The sequence below is a fragment of the Nesoenas mayeri genome (assembly GCF_963082525.1).
Source record: "Nesoenas mayeri genome assembly, chromosome: 3".
In the NCBI taxonomy this organism is placed as follows: Eukaryota; Metazoa; Chordata; class Aves; order Columbiformes; family Columbidae; genus Nesoenas; species Nesoenas mayeri.
Window position 1 is genome coordinate 27272076 of NC_137544.1, and position 13907 is coordinate 27285982.

Consider the following 13907-nt stretch of genomic DNA (forward strand, 5'->3'; position numbering starts at 1 on the left):
CAAGCAACTTAATTCTTTTTATATCTCAAATGGCTTGCATTGTGAGAAGCTCTGATGCAATTTTTCTCTATCTATATGAAACTTTTCCAACAAAGATGTACGATTCTCTCCTTGATCCCATTCTGTGGGCAAGAAAATTAATACTACACATACTTTTAATCTTCACAATAATAGCCTATTTATACATATTTTAAACTTTTGAGTTTGGTTGATGCTTTTAAACCTATTACTTTTAACGGTTTGAGATCAAAGTCTCCATAAAATTGTGATGTCCTCTCTTCATGCAGATAAAGCAAGATCAGTTTAAAAACAAACAAACAAACAAAAAAAACCCCACAAAAAACCTAACCCACAAATGATGTTCCTTACTTGAGAGATAAAACCCTCCTGAGATGTCTTCCAATCTGTATTATCTGGTGCTCCTGTGGTACGAGAAAGGCTCAAATACAGAGACTCTATCTAAATAGCAACCTTAAAAAAGGCTTTTAAGGCTTTTAAGCTCTCGTTAACTGGAACTTTTTCAAATTGACATTAGCTAAGAGAAAATGAATCCCAATTTGACTGTCAACACCCATGGGAAACCACACAGCGTGTTACCCAAAAGGCTGTAGAGAATGGTGCTCTAGTGTGGTTTAAGCAGAGAATAGCAAACAAAAGACTGAAGCCACAAAACTGTGACTCTTGGGTCAACAAGCTACCTGGGGTCAGGGTGATGTTCACTACTCAGAGATCAACGTCATTAGGTATAGGAAATCATGACATTAATGAATTGAGTGCATTAGCCTTTGATCAATCTCTTCCTGCACCTGCAGAAAGCTGCTGGCAAGACACCCTGAGTTGCCAACATGGCCATCTGGTTCCCCGGCTGCTCCTACGGCTTCTGTAATATAAAGCAGCAGTACATTGCAAGAACTGTAGAACCTGAGTACTTCTTGTTCCCTCATGTCTTTTGTGGGATTTTTTGTTCTTCCTCTTTCTCTTTTTGTTCTTTGCTTTCACTTGCTGAGAGATGCACCTAACTTTTTGTTGTCTAATTGTGGAGCACAAAATATGGTTGCAAGCATATAATGGGCCTACGAAAGGCAAAGCTGAAAGGGTCCATCGTTCATCAGCTTTAAATTCTGCTAACACATGGATCTGTATAGGTGAAGTGTGCTCTACAGTCTATCCTGAAAGATCCTAAGAAACTGAAAGCCTTTGATTAAGACCTGATGATTTAAATTTAACTTTTTTTTCCCCTCCTGTGAAGATATGATTATATCTTATTTTTCTTCTTAATGGTTGTACCTTTTAAATGGGAGACTATTATAGGAATCTTTTATTATGAAATATTTAGGAAAAAGTTAGTCAATTTAGAAAACAGGCTTTTGATCAACCTTGAAGTTATAACTCAGCCATTAGATAATAATAAGGCTTATTTTGTAAAATACTTGAATTGGTCCAAACTAGAGATTCAGCTGGTGCCAGTGAAGTTCCACAGTTCAGATTCATAATCAAACAGATTAAAAACTTCCATGTTATCCTTTGAAGAAATAAAAATAACCCACTTTGTGTTGTTTCACTCAACAAAACGAGAGTGAAACAATATTGTGTATTAGGATTGGCACTCTTTGAAGAGGGATTCCCAGCCGTTGTCAGCTTGCAATCAGCATCGATACTTTCGACAGACACAGATAAATGAAACCTTAGCACTCCTTATAGATATATCCCAGTTTGGGTTAGCTTCAGAGAACAGATTCTTGAGTCAAGCTAAGACCCAGGATAATTCACAAGGATCCCTAGAGGTGGGATTCAATATTTTAGACAACTCTCATTCTTCTCCACTTCCTCAAATGGATCCTTTAAGGTCTTTGTCTCCTATCTCCCATTATCTCCCTCTTTCTCAATATCATTTCTGTTGAGTAATTCTCACGAGTTTACACCTTTCAACATCGATAATGGATACAATCAAATACTCAGCTTCTGTGCTCACAGGATCCTGTCTAATGCTACTGCAGTCAGTTTATGTAAGACTGCGTATGGAACGCTTCTCCCTCCTACACGAAGGAGGGAGCCAGCAGGATTTAACACATAGCTGGCCATGAAGGAAAAGCTATTTACAAAAAGTAGTATGCTTCTGCTTGGAAGACAGATGAGCAAGATGTGCATTCACATGAATTGCCATTTTTGTAAAATAACATTTCATAATATTTCATAGTGGAAATGTGTGAATAAAGGAATAATCCTCCTGGGAATCTGAAACTTACTGGAACATCTATCTTTAACAGAGCGTTATATCTATAGGAAAGATGAGAAATCTTTTGAATAAAGGAACCTGTTGTAGGATTCAGCCTTAAATCATGAATATAGTCCTTTACTGAACAGATCTCTAGAACTAATGGAATAACATGAACGTTTCAGTGGATGAAATCTCCCTTTTAACGAAACCTTGAGTTTGATTGTACTCCCTGGATTTATTTAGTAGCTTATAACACACCTGAAGTTAAACTAGATCTCAACTGTCTCTGGTGTCTTCCTATGTTTGATTTCATGCTATTGCAAATCTGAATTAAAAAATAAAATAAGTAATGAAGATAGTAGAGTTATACAAGCATAGGAAAGGAGAGCCATCGTAATTGGAAGATAACTTTGGGTTCTGAACTTTTTGCAACATCTGAAATAGAAAATAATCTACTGGTTATTTGCTACAACCATAGGCACAGTGTGATTTTTATCCAAATATTGTCTATTCCACTGTACTTTTCTCACAGACACAGAATTATTACTATTTCAGAATATAATACAAAATATCTGTTGACACAGTATTTGCAAAGGGAATGATGCAGAATTTTAGGAATCCTACTCAGTTTTAGAGGAAAAACTTTTCTCTACTTCAGAGTAATGAAATTTTATTCCATTTTGCTCATCGAATCAAATAAATGAGAAGTGGCATTTGAAAACAGTTTCTGATGATGAATGCCATAAGTGGATTGCTGTGAAGATACATAAAATGTCATATTCTAGGCTTCTTGGCTTGATCGATTTCAACAGTTTGGAAATAAAATACAGGGAAATCTTTATTTATGAACAGGTGGCTATAAGGACAAAACCAAAATGAAATATGGCAAAGTATAAATACAACGCATACTGGTTAAAAAGTGAGTGCACAGTAGAGAAAATAAGAATGAATATCCCATTTTACAAAGAACAGTATAGCCACTCTACCTATTGCAACTTGGATTATATTTATGTGTCTCTATATTTTACTGTACAGTAATATTTTGATAGTGAGAGAGAAGTGAGTAAACCTCTGATCACAACAGCAAAAGATTTAAACATGATAATCTACTAAATTAATGATTATTCACAGTTCTGTCTAGCTGTCATTTTTAAACTAAGGACAAAACTGTCTCATTTAACTATGGTTAAGTATAGTTCTCTCCACAACTGGTCTGCAGAAACTTTTCAAAAAGCAAGCAATCAAAAACAGTGGGACCGATTGATTAAATAAAGGTATCTGATAATTGCTTTAAATACCTACTAGATTCATTGTACATTCAAGGAAGATCACTGACCTCCCTTGGTGTTTTCCTTCTGAACGCATCAGAATATACGAATCTGAGAACCGTCATTTACATAAGTTCCTCAGCAAGACATGATGAAAGAACGCAATTGCGAGTTTCTCAAAGGCAGCTCCAAGTCTCTGTCTTAAGACTGTTCAAAAATATTTGCTCTGTAGATTTTTTGATATTCAATTAAACAGCCAAAATGTTATTTTTATGCTGAGCATTTCTGTCATCTTTTGCTTTGAAATCTCTCCACAGCGTTATAACTGAAGATTCCACTGGAGAGAGTGGAGATATTTGGACACCTCAGGAAACACTGAACTGCATTGCAAGTAATAGGTACAAACATGCTAGAGACACTGGCACGATATTGGAATTTAGTAGAAGTCTGCCAGGCTTCTCTCCTCTCCCTAGATGTCTGTAAGGAAACTGATAGCTGTCATTTTAACACTGAGTCCAGAAATAGGGATCAGAACTTATCTGCTGAACAAGAGCTATTTGCTGCTGGCAATGGTCTTCTCAAGTAACTGTTCTAATTAGATTTTGATGAGTTTTCAAATTGATTTTTCCTTTAAAAAATTAGCACAAAAAGGTTCTGCACAATATAGGAGTAATTTTTGCCATGCAGGTAGAAGCTTTTCAGGAACTTTGACTCAAAGATCTTTGAAGAACGCATACGTTTTTCAGTTGTAGAACTCCAGCACAGTAACATGCTGATCAGATACTTGGATTTGTAGAGTTTACAGTGATGCTAAAGTTAATGCTGTTAACATGAGTCACAGGAAGGTGGCCTCTAAACTGGGTGGCTCCAAGACATCTGTCACATCAGTAAAAACAATGTAAAAAATCTGAATGCTACTGCTGTCTGTCCCTTAGATCCACAGCAGAAGGTTTTTAGCAATTCATTCTTGCAGAATTGTGCAAGACTTATTTACTCTTCTAATGAATAGAGATGTCAGTGAGAAGACTGACAGAACAGGTTTCAGGTTGCAATTTGCACTAACTATTGTTGTATAAGCCCTGGCACTGTTGTAAGAAGTCTACATCAATACTTGAAGCTACAAGGAGCATCTAAGATAGTTTATGCTTCACATGAGTTACCCATGATATTAATTTTATTTGTAGTGGCAAATAATAGTAGCATAACTCTTCAGTGTCTTGATACTTTTGTATATAAGATTTTTTTTCTCCCCCCTAATGAATTTTGCCCCTTTCCAGCATAAGGAGACAGTCTAAACCAGAAAGGTCATCCAGTGCTGCATTGTACTGTGAGATGTGCTACAGTCTTCAGTTTTTGTACATCTGTGTATCTAGATGAAAATGCTACCTCTGAAAAATTAAGATCTAATATACTTATTATGAGATCATCCTGAAGGAAGAGACTAGAATTATGTATTGTAACTTAATAACAGATGAGAAACATATGAAAACCAGGATCCTGCTCTATGAAAAATTCATTTACTTTTTTAGTGCTTGAAACATCAGATTTACTTTAATTGTTCCTAAAAGGATTTTTATCAGTCATAAACACCCCATACATCAAAATGGATTTTGAAAATTGAGTTACTTTCTATTTGTAATAAAACAGCTTCCTTAGCCCAATTAGATTATCCTGTGTTGTTACCTTGAAGTAAACGTAGTTGTGCATGAACAAAGAGGAGAAAAGGTAACAGAAAATAGAGGTAGAAGTGATCTTAACGTGTGACCCAGATAATTTTGTCTACCTATAAGAACACAAATTTCTTTACATGGCTTTTCACTGAAATTTGTCTAATGTGGTTTTAAAAGCTATAGTGATGGAGATTACCAAGCACTCTAGATCTGTTAGTGTTCTTCACTCTCTCCTAATGTTAAGACTAAATTGCTGTTACTGAAACATATGGCCATCATTTTTGCTGAATACAAATGGAGCTTGGAGAGAAGAATAGTCCATCACTGAAGTGATTGTACCATAAGCCACAAAAGTGACATGGGCTGAATGGTTGTCCATGTTATATTCCTTCTTATCAGATCAGAAATAAGTGATCCCTAAGTCCCCTGTACTAGCAGCCCATACTGCACAAAATGGAGCTGTTAACACAAGCTGTACAGTAGACAGAATGAACTTAACAATGGAAACAAGAATAACCAGGAAAACAAAGTTTATTTTCAAAGTCAATAGTTTGTCATATATTCAATCTCAATGGTTGAATATGTTCTTGAAATTTTCAGTGAGTCTGAGTCATTATAAGAACATGAATCAGAACTGCAGAGCCTGTTAAGGGTTGAATTGATAGGTATCATTATGAACATATAATCACTGAGATACTACTACATTGATGTGATCATAGCAACCATTTGCCATAGCAGGAAAGTGCACATAGGCACCATATATGCCCTGAAACTTCTTGTTATACTTTTGTTACTATCATTGAGACACAGGAGCTCAGTGGGACTTTGCACATGACAGCATAGCTATGGGTATGAACTAGATATAATTGTATCTTTTGAGTTAAGTATAATTCAGTTAGTTGAAAGCTATGCCAATCAACTTGAAATTCTCTGATACTGCACCTTTTCTTTCTCTCTTTTTCGGTCCCCTAAGATACTTTCATTTTGGCAGTTATCTAACATAATACTGTGGAACAGGGACGCTGTATCAAACACAAATCTTAAGCTTCAATGGACAGTCATTGACTTTGCTTTTCCCCCATTGTTTACACTACATATGGCTGGTAAGGTTATGCACAAGTGGCTTAAATAGAACGTACTATTCACGGTTTGTCCCGTGACTAACCTGTCAGTCCCAGACTTCCTTAGTCTATCTTTTGGCTGTGAGACATGGTACCTTTGAAATGAAACTGCTGGTGTTGGCAGAGACACAAAGGTCAGTGGATGTGTTAGCAGAGCTGAAGATGGCTCTCCTGGACATTGTGGTTCTCAGCTGATTCATCAGCAACTGATCCACTGCCACAAAATTATTCATTTGATCTTTGTTGAGGGGTTTGGCCACACTTTGTGTGACTCCTACCACGCTTTGAGTAACCAGAGAGGCAGATCTTGTAGATTCTCTCACAAAACTTTTCATCTTTTTCTCCTTGTGATCTAGTGTTCCCAGGTCATGAATCCTGGACAGTGGTGGTTCAACTGACTTAAAAGTTCCTGCTAAGAAGATAAAAAAGTGTATTATATTTTGAAAACTAATAGGATTCTCCTACATCTTCTGTGTTACAGCTGAGTTGGAAATTGATACTTCTCTCATTTTTGAGTTTTGTTTCAGGAACTTGCCTGTTGCCCTGTAAAAATCATATTTACTTGTGTGAATCAACATCTGAGTGGGAATTAAAAGTAAGAACGGTTGCCACAACACGTTCCAGCATGGCTTGAAGGTAAGAAACCATTGAAAATACCAGTGTGCTTGAGTTGCTAAGAATCATCAAAAAGTGGACAAGCAGCAAACCTTTACAGGCCTGCACGGGAATGACATCTACCTTAACAACGGAATTTGGGCAGCACCTGACAGAAGGTCTCACAGGTGAGGGTTGAATCTACCTAAACACATGTGCAGTGATAGTAATTTTTTTTAATGCCAGAATTCTGTTAGACAATAAGAATATATTTCTTACAAGTTTTTAAGTAGCAAGTGTAAGGGGAGTGGAAAACTTGAGATTGATATTAACTGGTTGCTGAGATGAGATGCGGCTTTTTGAGAACATTAGGCTAATTCTTTCCCTTACCTCCCCTCTGTCCCTCACCATTGACATGGGTGAACAGGCAATGGTGAGGAGCAGGACTAGCAATCATACTCAGAAAGGGATTTTCACTTCTGAATAGCATGTCTTGGTTTTATATTTTTAACCCAAGTTGTGAGACTAGAGACTCCAGAGGTAAATCTAGCTGGCAGAAAGGGTCTGAGTGTTCGCTGCCTGACTTCCGAGTGCCTAGGGAGTAATGTATAAACTTAACAACTACTGCATATCTCTTGGTGTGTCTGGGCAGGCAGATGTACTTATCACTGAAAGCCATCTTCACACTGTATGGAAGTGAGAGGAAGAGAGAAGAAAAAGAGGTTTCGCCAAGAAATTCAAAGTGCCCTGCAATATCGCCCATGGGAAATACGTCAGATCTGATGTCTTTTCCTGCCCACTGAAATGTTTGTTTCCTTGTTCTCTTTGGCACTGGACAAAGCCTTCATTCTAATTACCTTAAAATCTGTATTTTGACATCATTATAAACAAATTTCTAAAATGAGCAGGTTTTCTAAATCTCCTTGCTAAACCTGTAGTCTTTTGTCTATAACCATTATTTACAAGACTCCACACAGTTGGGAAGGGCAGCCAATTGTTCATTTAAATCTTTGTCCTAAGGTTTCATCTTGTGTCCTGGACAGGACAGTGAGGAGGGAAAAAGGTGGCCTTAGAAATACAGCTTCTGTTAAAGAAAGATATGTCTCATGCAATATAGACTGTATTTGTCATAGCCCCAAATTCTCTCCTTCCTAAAATCAGTCACCCCAATCATAATAAGGTGCAGGTTGCACTTACCATAGTGAGGGTCCTGCTGTTCTCTTTTTTCAGGTTGCTTATTGTGTCTATGTCAAAGTGCCCTTGAGAAGCCTCTCAGCTCATTCAGCCATGCAGACTTATTGTGGGTTTCATTCCAGTTTGATCCCAAGACTGTCACAGTCTCTTCCAGAAGTGATCCCATCCCCCTATTTTCAGCCTAAAAATCAGACTGCTGTCATGAAGGACAGAGCTCTCTGTCTGGAAGGGTGGTACTAGTAGAGTTCATTAGAGAAGGGCCTATAAAAATGTGTTGCTGGGCCAGCAACACTGCCTCTGACCTTTAGGTTCAGATACTTATCTTCAGATAATTGTGCACAGAAACACAGCATTTATCTCTCCTTGCATCTGGATGATCTTAGGGCTTGGTATTTTTGGTGCTCCTGCTACGAAATCATAATCCCATGTTGTAGCACCGTGGTGTATGTTAATAGCATGCTCATTTTCTCTGATTGACAGAGCCTAATTTATAAAAAAGTCTAAATCAAACCTCTTTGGTAATGAAAGTCCAATGGCCCTGAGAAGGAATATATATGGACAGAAAGCCTCTGGTGAGCAAATGGGAAGCAGACATATGGTCTGGAAGACAAGGGTATAGGTAACAGGGGTGGTGGTGGCAGCCTGATTGAACATTATCTTCACTCTGTGCATTGGGTGAGCCGGGGAACAAGGCACGACTTAGGATGTGCTCAGCTCAAAAGCACTCTGAATTCAGCTTCCATCCAAACCACCCACCCCATCCCATCTGTCTGTGCCCCCTGCACCAACACATTCTTTTATTTGGAGCAATGAAAGTCAACAGGCTTGGTCAACGTGCATAGCGAGACAGGCAAGAGTTTGTACCTCCTCTGAGAATTTCCATGTCGATTCCTTAACAAGACAAAAAGCGAGTGGAAACTCTGCCCTTAATGTGAACAGAAATCTTGGCACTCTGTATTAAGGCACCAACTACAATTTTTTCTTCTCTCATGCTTTAGAATTTCAGGCAATCCCTGCAGAGGGAAGTAATAATATTTTTCTCACTGACTCACTGATCACAGACACTGTCTACAAGGTTGGTGTTTTTATTTATTTATTTATTTAGGTTTTGTTTGTTTGTTTTTGGGGTTTTTTGTTTGTGTTTGGGGTTTTTTTGTGTGTTTTTTGTTTGTTTTGGTTATCTTTTTTTTTTCCTTTTCCTCCTGTAAATCACACATGGGATGAGATGAGTAAGTATTTTGAAGCAGTACTGCTTATCTTCTTTGTTCGGTGTGTGCATGATATGTCTTGCCTATATGACTGGAGTATACTAATAACCAAGATCTGAAACTGTGAGAAAACTTTTTTATATATATAAACAAATATTTGGGTCATACTATTTAATTGTATTTTATTATTTTGGCTCAGTAGGGAGGCGTTTCTGTGAAGCTAAATGGTCAATAAGGTACAGAAATCCAAACTGCATATCTAACGGTCCATTTCTTCTTTAAATCTCTGAAATGAGAAGTGCATTGTTTTGAAAGTGCTCTCTTTGAAATCAACAGACTACTTGCAGCATTCAGTGGCACTCAACATGACTGTGTGTCCTGCCATATGTTACAAATGCAAATGTTTTAGTGGCAGATTTTAAATAGATTAGGTATCCTGGAGGTAGCCCACATTAGTAAAAAACATATCTGATGACTAAACTTAATAGCTGTTTAATTGACAAAATCATGTGACTCTATAAGTTTTCTTTCTTGAGTCAAATTATCACTGCCAGCTCTAGCTGGATTATAATACACTCCTCATAAACTCGATATATTTGTCATTTAGTTGCCTGGAACATCAACTTGCAAAGAAATTACAGGTTAATTCAGATGATATAAAGAAATGTCATAGCAGAAAGATTTCCAACTAATTATTATTTTTACATTGGAGGCAATATCTCCTGTGACAATTCCCTATTGTAGCAAAAGATGGGCTGAATTCTTTTCAAATAAGTTGGGAGAACATTTGACAACAAGAATATCTACCCACACAATGACATGATGGGTGCAGCAAGTAATGTATAATTACTTAAAAGTCTTGTTAAAGTATACTTGATGGTGTTCACATTTAGGTGTGACAAATCCCTTCAAATATACTTCACTGGTTATAAAAATACTTAGAAAGTATTTTTTTATCAGCTGAAGAGCCACTCACTGCAGCAGTTCTGGAGCTGAATGTAATTCTGACAGGCATTTTTATCAGCAAAGCATTCAACAAAAAAAGACAGTTAAACAAAAAGCAGGTTTAAGGTCCTCTGGTCTTCGGAGTGAAGAGCTGTGTATGTGTACATTGCTTTCTTGGCCAGTGAGAATCACATTAACTGAGTTAAAATCTGTGTCTTTTCTTGTTAAACTTTCATTTGCCCTTCCAGAGTCTCACATGTACCCTTAGCAACCCATGTGGGTGATTTCTGAATAATTGGCTGAAGAACCCTTTTATTCTTCAGTTTAACTGTTAAAAAGCTGTTATTCCATATTTCACAAACACGGATCAAATGCTGAATTAATAGATGAGTGCCCGTGGGGTATGAGTACATGAAAAGTGATCATGTTGTTGCTTCATTTTAGTGACACAAATCGTAACATACGTGAATGTAATTTTCCCCATTATCACATACAGTAAGGACATAAAATAAATTTCCAAACTGGGTTGGTTGTATCAATTCTAAGAGTTTCTGAGAAAGTACTTTGCTGAAAACAGATAGCTTCACCCTTATTTCAGGCATGCAATTCCATTCTACAGTTTACCTTGATGATGGATGCCAACCAGTGGCACATATTTACCACCATAATTATTTTTTTATCTCCCTCTGTTTTTGCCCAAAACATCGTAAAAGCCATAAATATGAGATACCCGTGACAACTTCGCACTACTAAAGGAAAAAAAATGCACAAACAAGTTCAGAATGATATCAGATAGCAAAATTATGTAATCACTTGCTTTTTCAAAAAATACACCTCATTTGCACCAATTTTGAAAGTATAGCTGCTAGCATTTTTGCTTCATCTAAATAATTCTATATATAAACCCTGCCACTATTACTTTTTGACAGCTTTTTAAAGTACTGAGAGATTCTGCAGAATTTAATGTGGAAAACAAAACAGGAAATTTACATGAAAAGCTGAAAGAGAAAAAGTGTTCCTAAAAAAATTAATGTAAAAGTACAAATGCTTACCTTTGTGTTTGGGTGGCATAACTGTTATCATATGCCTCATAGCTTGGATCATCATATTCACCCCCATATCCGTCATCGTATCCCTAGGGAAAAAGTAGAACACCACAGCTTAGAAAACTGATAAATCAAAGCACATTATCAAGCTGTAAAAGTAACTTGTGTCAACACACACATGCTAATTTTGCCCAGTATTATGTAAATCATGCAGCCTAGTGATGAGAACTGTGAATCATGAAGAACAACCTGTACGTTGCAATGGTAAAAAAATCAGTTACACTCTTAAGAACTCAGCTTATTCACTGATAAATTGCAGTGTACTGTCCAAACCACAGTGCTTCAGTGGGATCTATGTAGAATGCTGATGAATGATCATGAAAACAACAAATTCATAGAAATTTGTTATATGAGTGGTTGCATAAATACCTATATGTGAAATGAACAAATGGCAGGAAAAATACGTTGACTGCACAACATTATAAAGAATGTTACTGTTATAAGATCATAATAGTCAGTCTTTTAAAAAAGGAAACCCAAACAACCTATTGAGAAACAGTATGTGTGCATCTTTGTGGAAGAAGTAATGGGTTATGATTTTTATAGCTAACTTAGGTTAAGCACCTTCTCTTTCATTAGGCATCCCACTTTTTTATTAAAGACATGGTTTTCTGTGACAAGTTAACGAACACTTCAATACAGGTTCCTCCCACCTAAGTTAAGGGTCCCAACAGGACAGCTCATACAAATGTCCAGTCTGCCCGCACCAGAGACACAAGTTCGTGGTTCAGCTTATCTAATGCCCAAATCTTTTATTGAGGGGTCCATGGGCAATTATCACCCATTGTAGCTGCCTTTGAACCGAAGAGTGCTCAGGAACCAGACAATGAATAAATAAAGAGATAATCCAGGGGATAACTTTGTATATATTCTTTTCATATGACAAGACAACAGAGTAGGCAAGAAATGCTGTACAGAAACACTTTTTCTCTATGAATTGTAGGAGCAAATATGTTTAGTTAAATAGAAACTGAACATTTCATAGTTACGAGAAAAAACTCCTGTTATGGGAAGTCCTAAATAGGGGGCTTAAAAATCTTTGACTCAATATTAATTACAGCAGAAGATAATTTTTTTCCTTTCCCACAAGCTATGCAAAGTTTAGTTAGGTCGCGATAGAAGGGACAGCATGAGACAGCTACAAAGCAACTGCAGTCAAATAAACAATCACTCTGGTACACTACCAAAACCACACAAACAAAATAGAGTGTTAGTTTGGTACTTCATTATTTCTGCTAATTAAACTCCACAAAGGTATTGAACTAGACTTCACCAGTAGTCCTGATTTAAAGAGAACATTCAAAGGAAGAAGCATTCAGCTTCCCTAGGTCAAGCATGTTCAATTTGCCCGTCCTTCTGGTCTCCTACCCATCAACAAGGGTGAGTATGGATTCCAGGTGGGAGACTTCACCCTCGGGTGCTGTGTGGCCTGAAGGAAGAACAGAACTTTGGATGGTGACTCCATTTCTGAGGCACCCACATCAGCTTATCTGGGCAGGAGGAAGAGTCCCATTTTCAGACTGGGGAACAGCCTCTCCCAGAATGTGAAGTCCACACAAACTTTGTCATCTTCCATTTCAGGTGGAAGTGCACCAGTTTGACATGTCTTCATTAGTGTACACTTGCAGCAAAAAGACTACAGTGATATATTTAACATTTTATGGCACAATCTTGTTCCTGGGGACAGGAGAGAAACAATGAACCACAGCAGACGGATGTTAGTCACATCGATTAGTGTGCTACTGGGCAAGATCCTGTTACTGTGAACACGAGGAGATGCAGGTTCCTACATAAAGTTGAGTAGCAAGAGGAAAGACATTTCAGCATGTTTACCTACCATATGAGAGAGCAGGAAACGCAACCATTACAAATTAGCTCTCTCAGTTTCCTGACGCCTGAGGCAGATCAGTGTTCAGCATCAGCAGGGCAGAGAACACTTGTTAATATTTGACATTTCTGTGGGTTCACGTTACAGATTTTAACAGCCTCCCTAAAGGCTCAGAGCAGGTCAATACAGTCCAAATAATACAAATGGAATGGTTGGAACACAGCAAAAAAACACAATGCACATTAATAAAGAAGTGTTTTCTAGACAATGTTCTCTTATTTGTGTCAATCTGTATGAGAATTATCTTCTAATCCTACAGGTGAACTATTTATATAAGGCACATATAGCATTTTTTCAAAGCTTAATATGGTGTATTGCAGCCAGACATCATTGTCCTAAGGAATCCTTTAGGCATCTGGAACTGAGATTCAAAATAGCTCCTTTCACATCCTTAAGTGCCTCGAACTCACTGAGAAGTTTTCTTCTCTTTAACCTTCAGCTCCCCAGAATCTACACTTTTAATGTTTGAAAGTATTTCTTCCGTGTGCATATTTTGACACGAAACACCCAGCTACCATGTAGACTCTGTTAAGGTCCAGAAGCTAGGAGTCTGTGGATGTTCAAATTCATATAGTCTGTGCTCTGTGTGTGCTGAGGATGGTGCTCCCAAGAGCATTTCTGTATAAATCCAGAGATGAGAACCCAGGACGCCCTTTCCAAATGCAGAGCAATCTCTTACTCAGCAACAGAATCAG

General features: G+C 37.5%; 1 protein-coding gene across 1 annotated transcript in view; it reads right to left on the reverse strand.

Annotated features, from left to right (window-relative positions):
- Positions 1-13907, reverse strand: part of KHDRBS2 (KH RNA binding domain containing, signal transduction associated 2) — a gene marked incomplete at both ends in the record, with an annotated part of 323724 nt that overhangs the window by 17585 nt on the left and 292232 nt on the right. The window contains one exon of the mRNA XM_080343013.1: positions 11271-11353. Coding sequence (XP_080199139.1) covers positions 11271-11353 — 83 coding nt within the window. The remainder of the gene's footprint in view (positions 1-11270; positions 11354-13907) is intronic.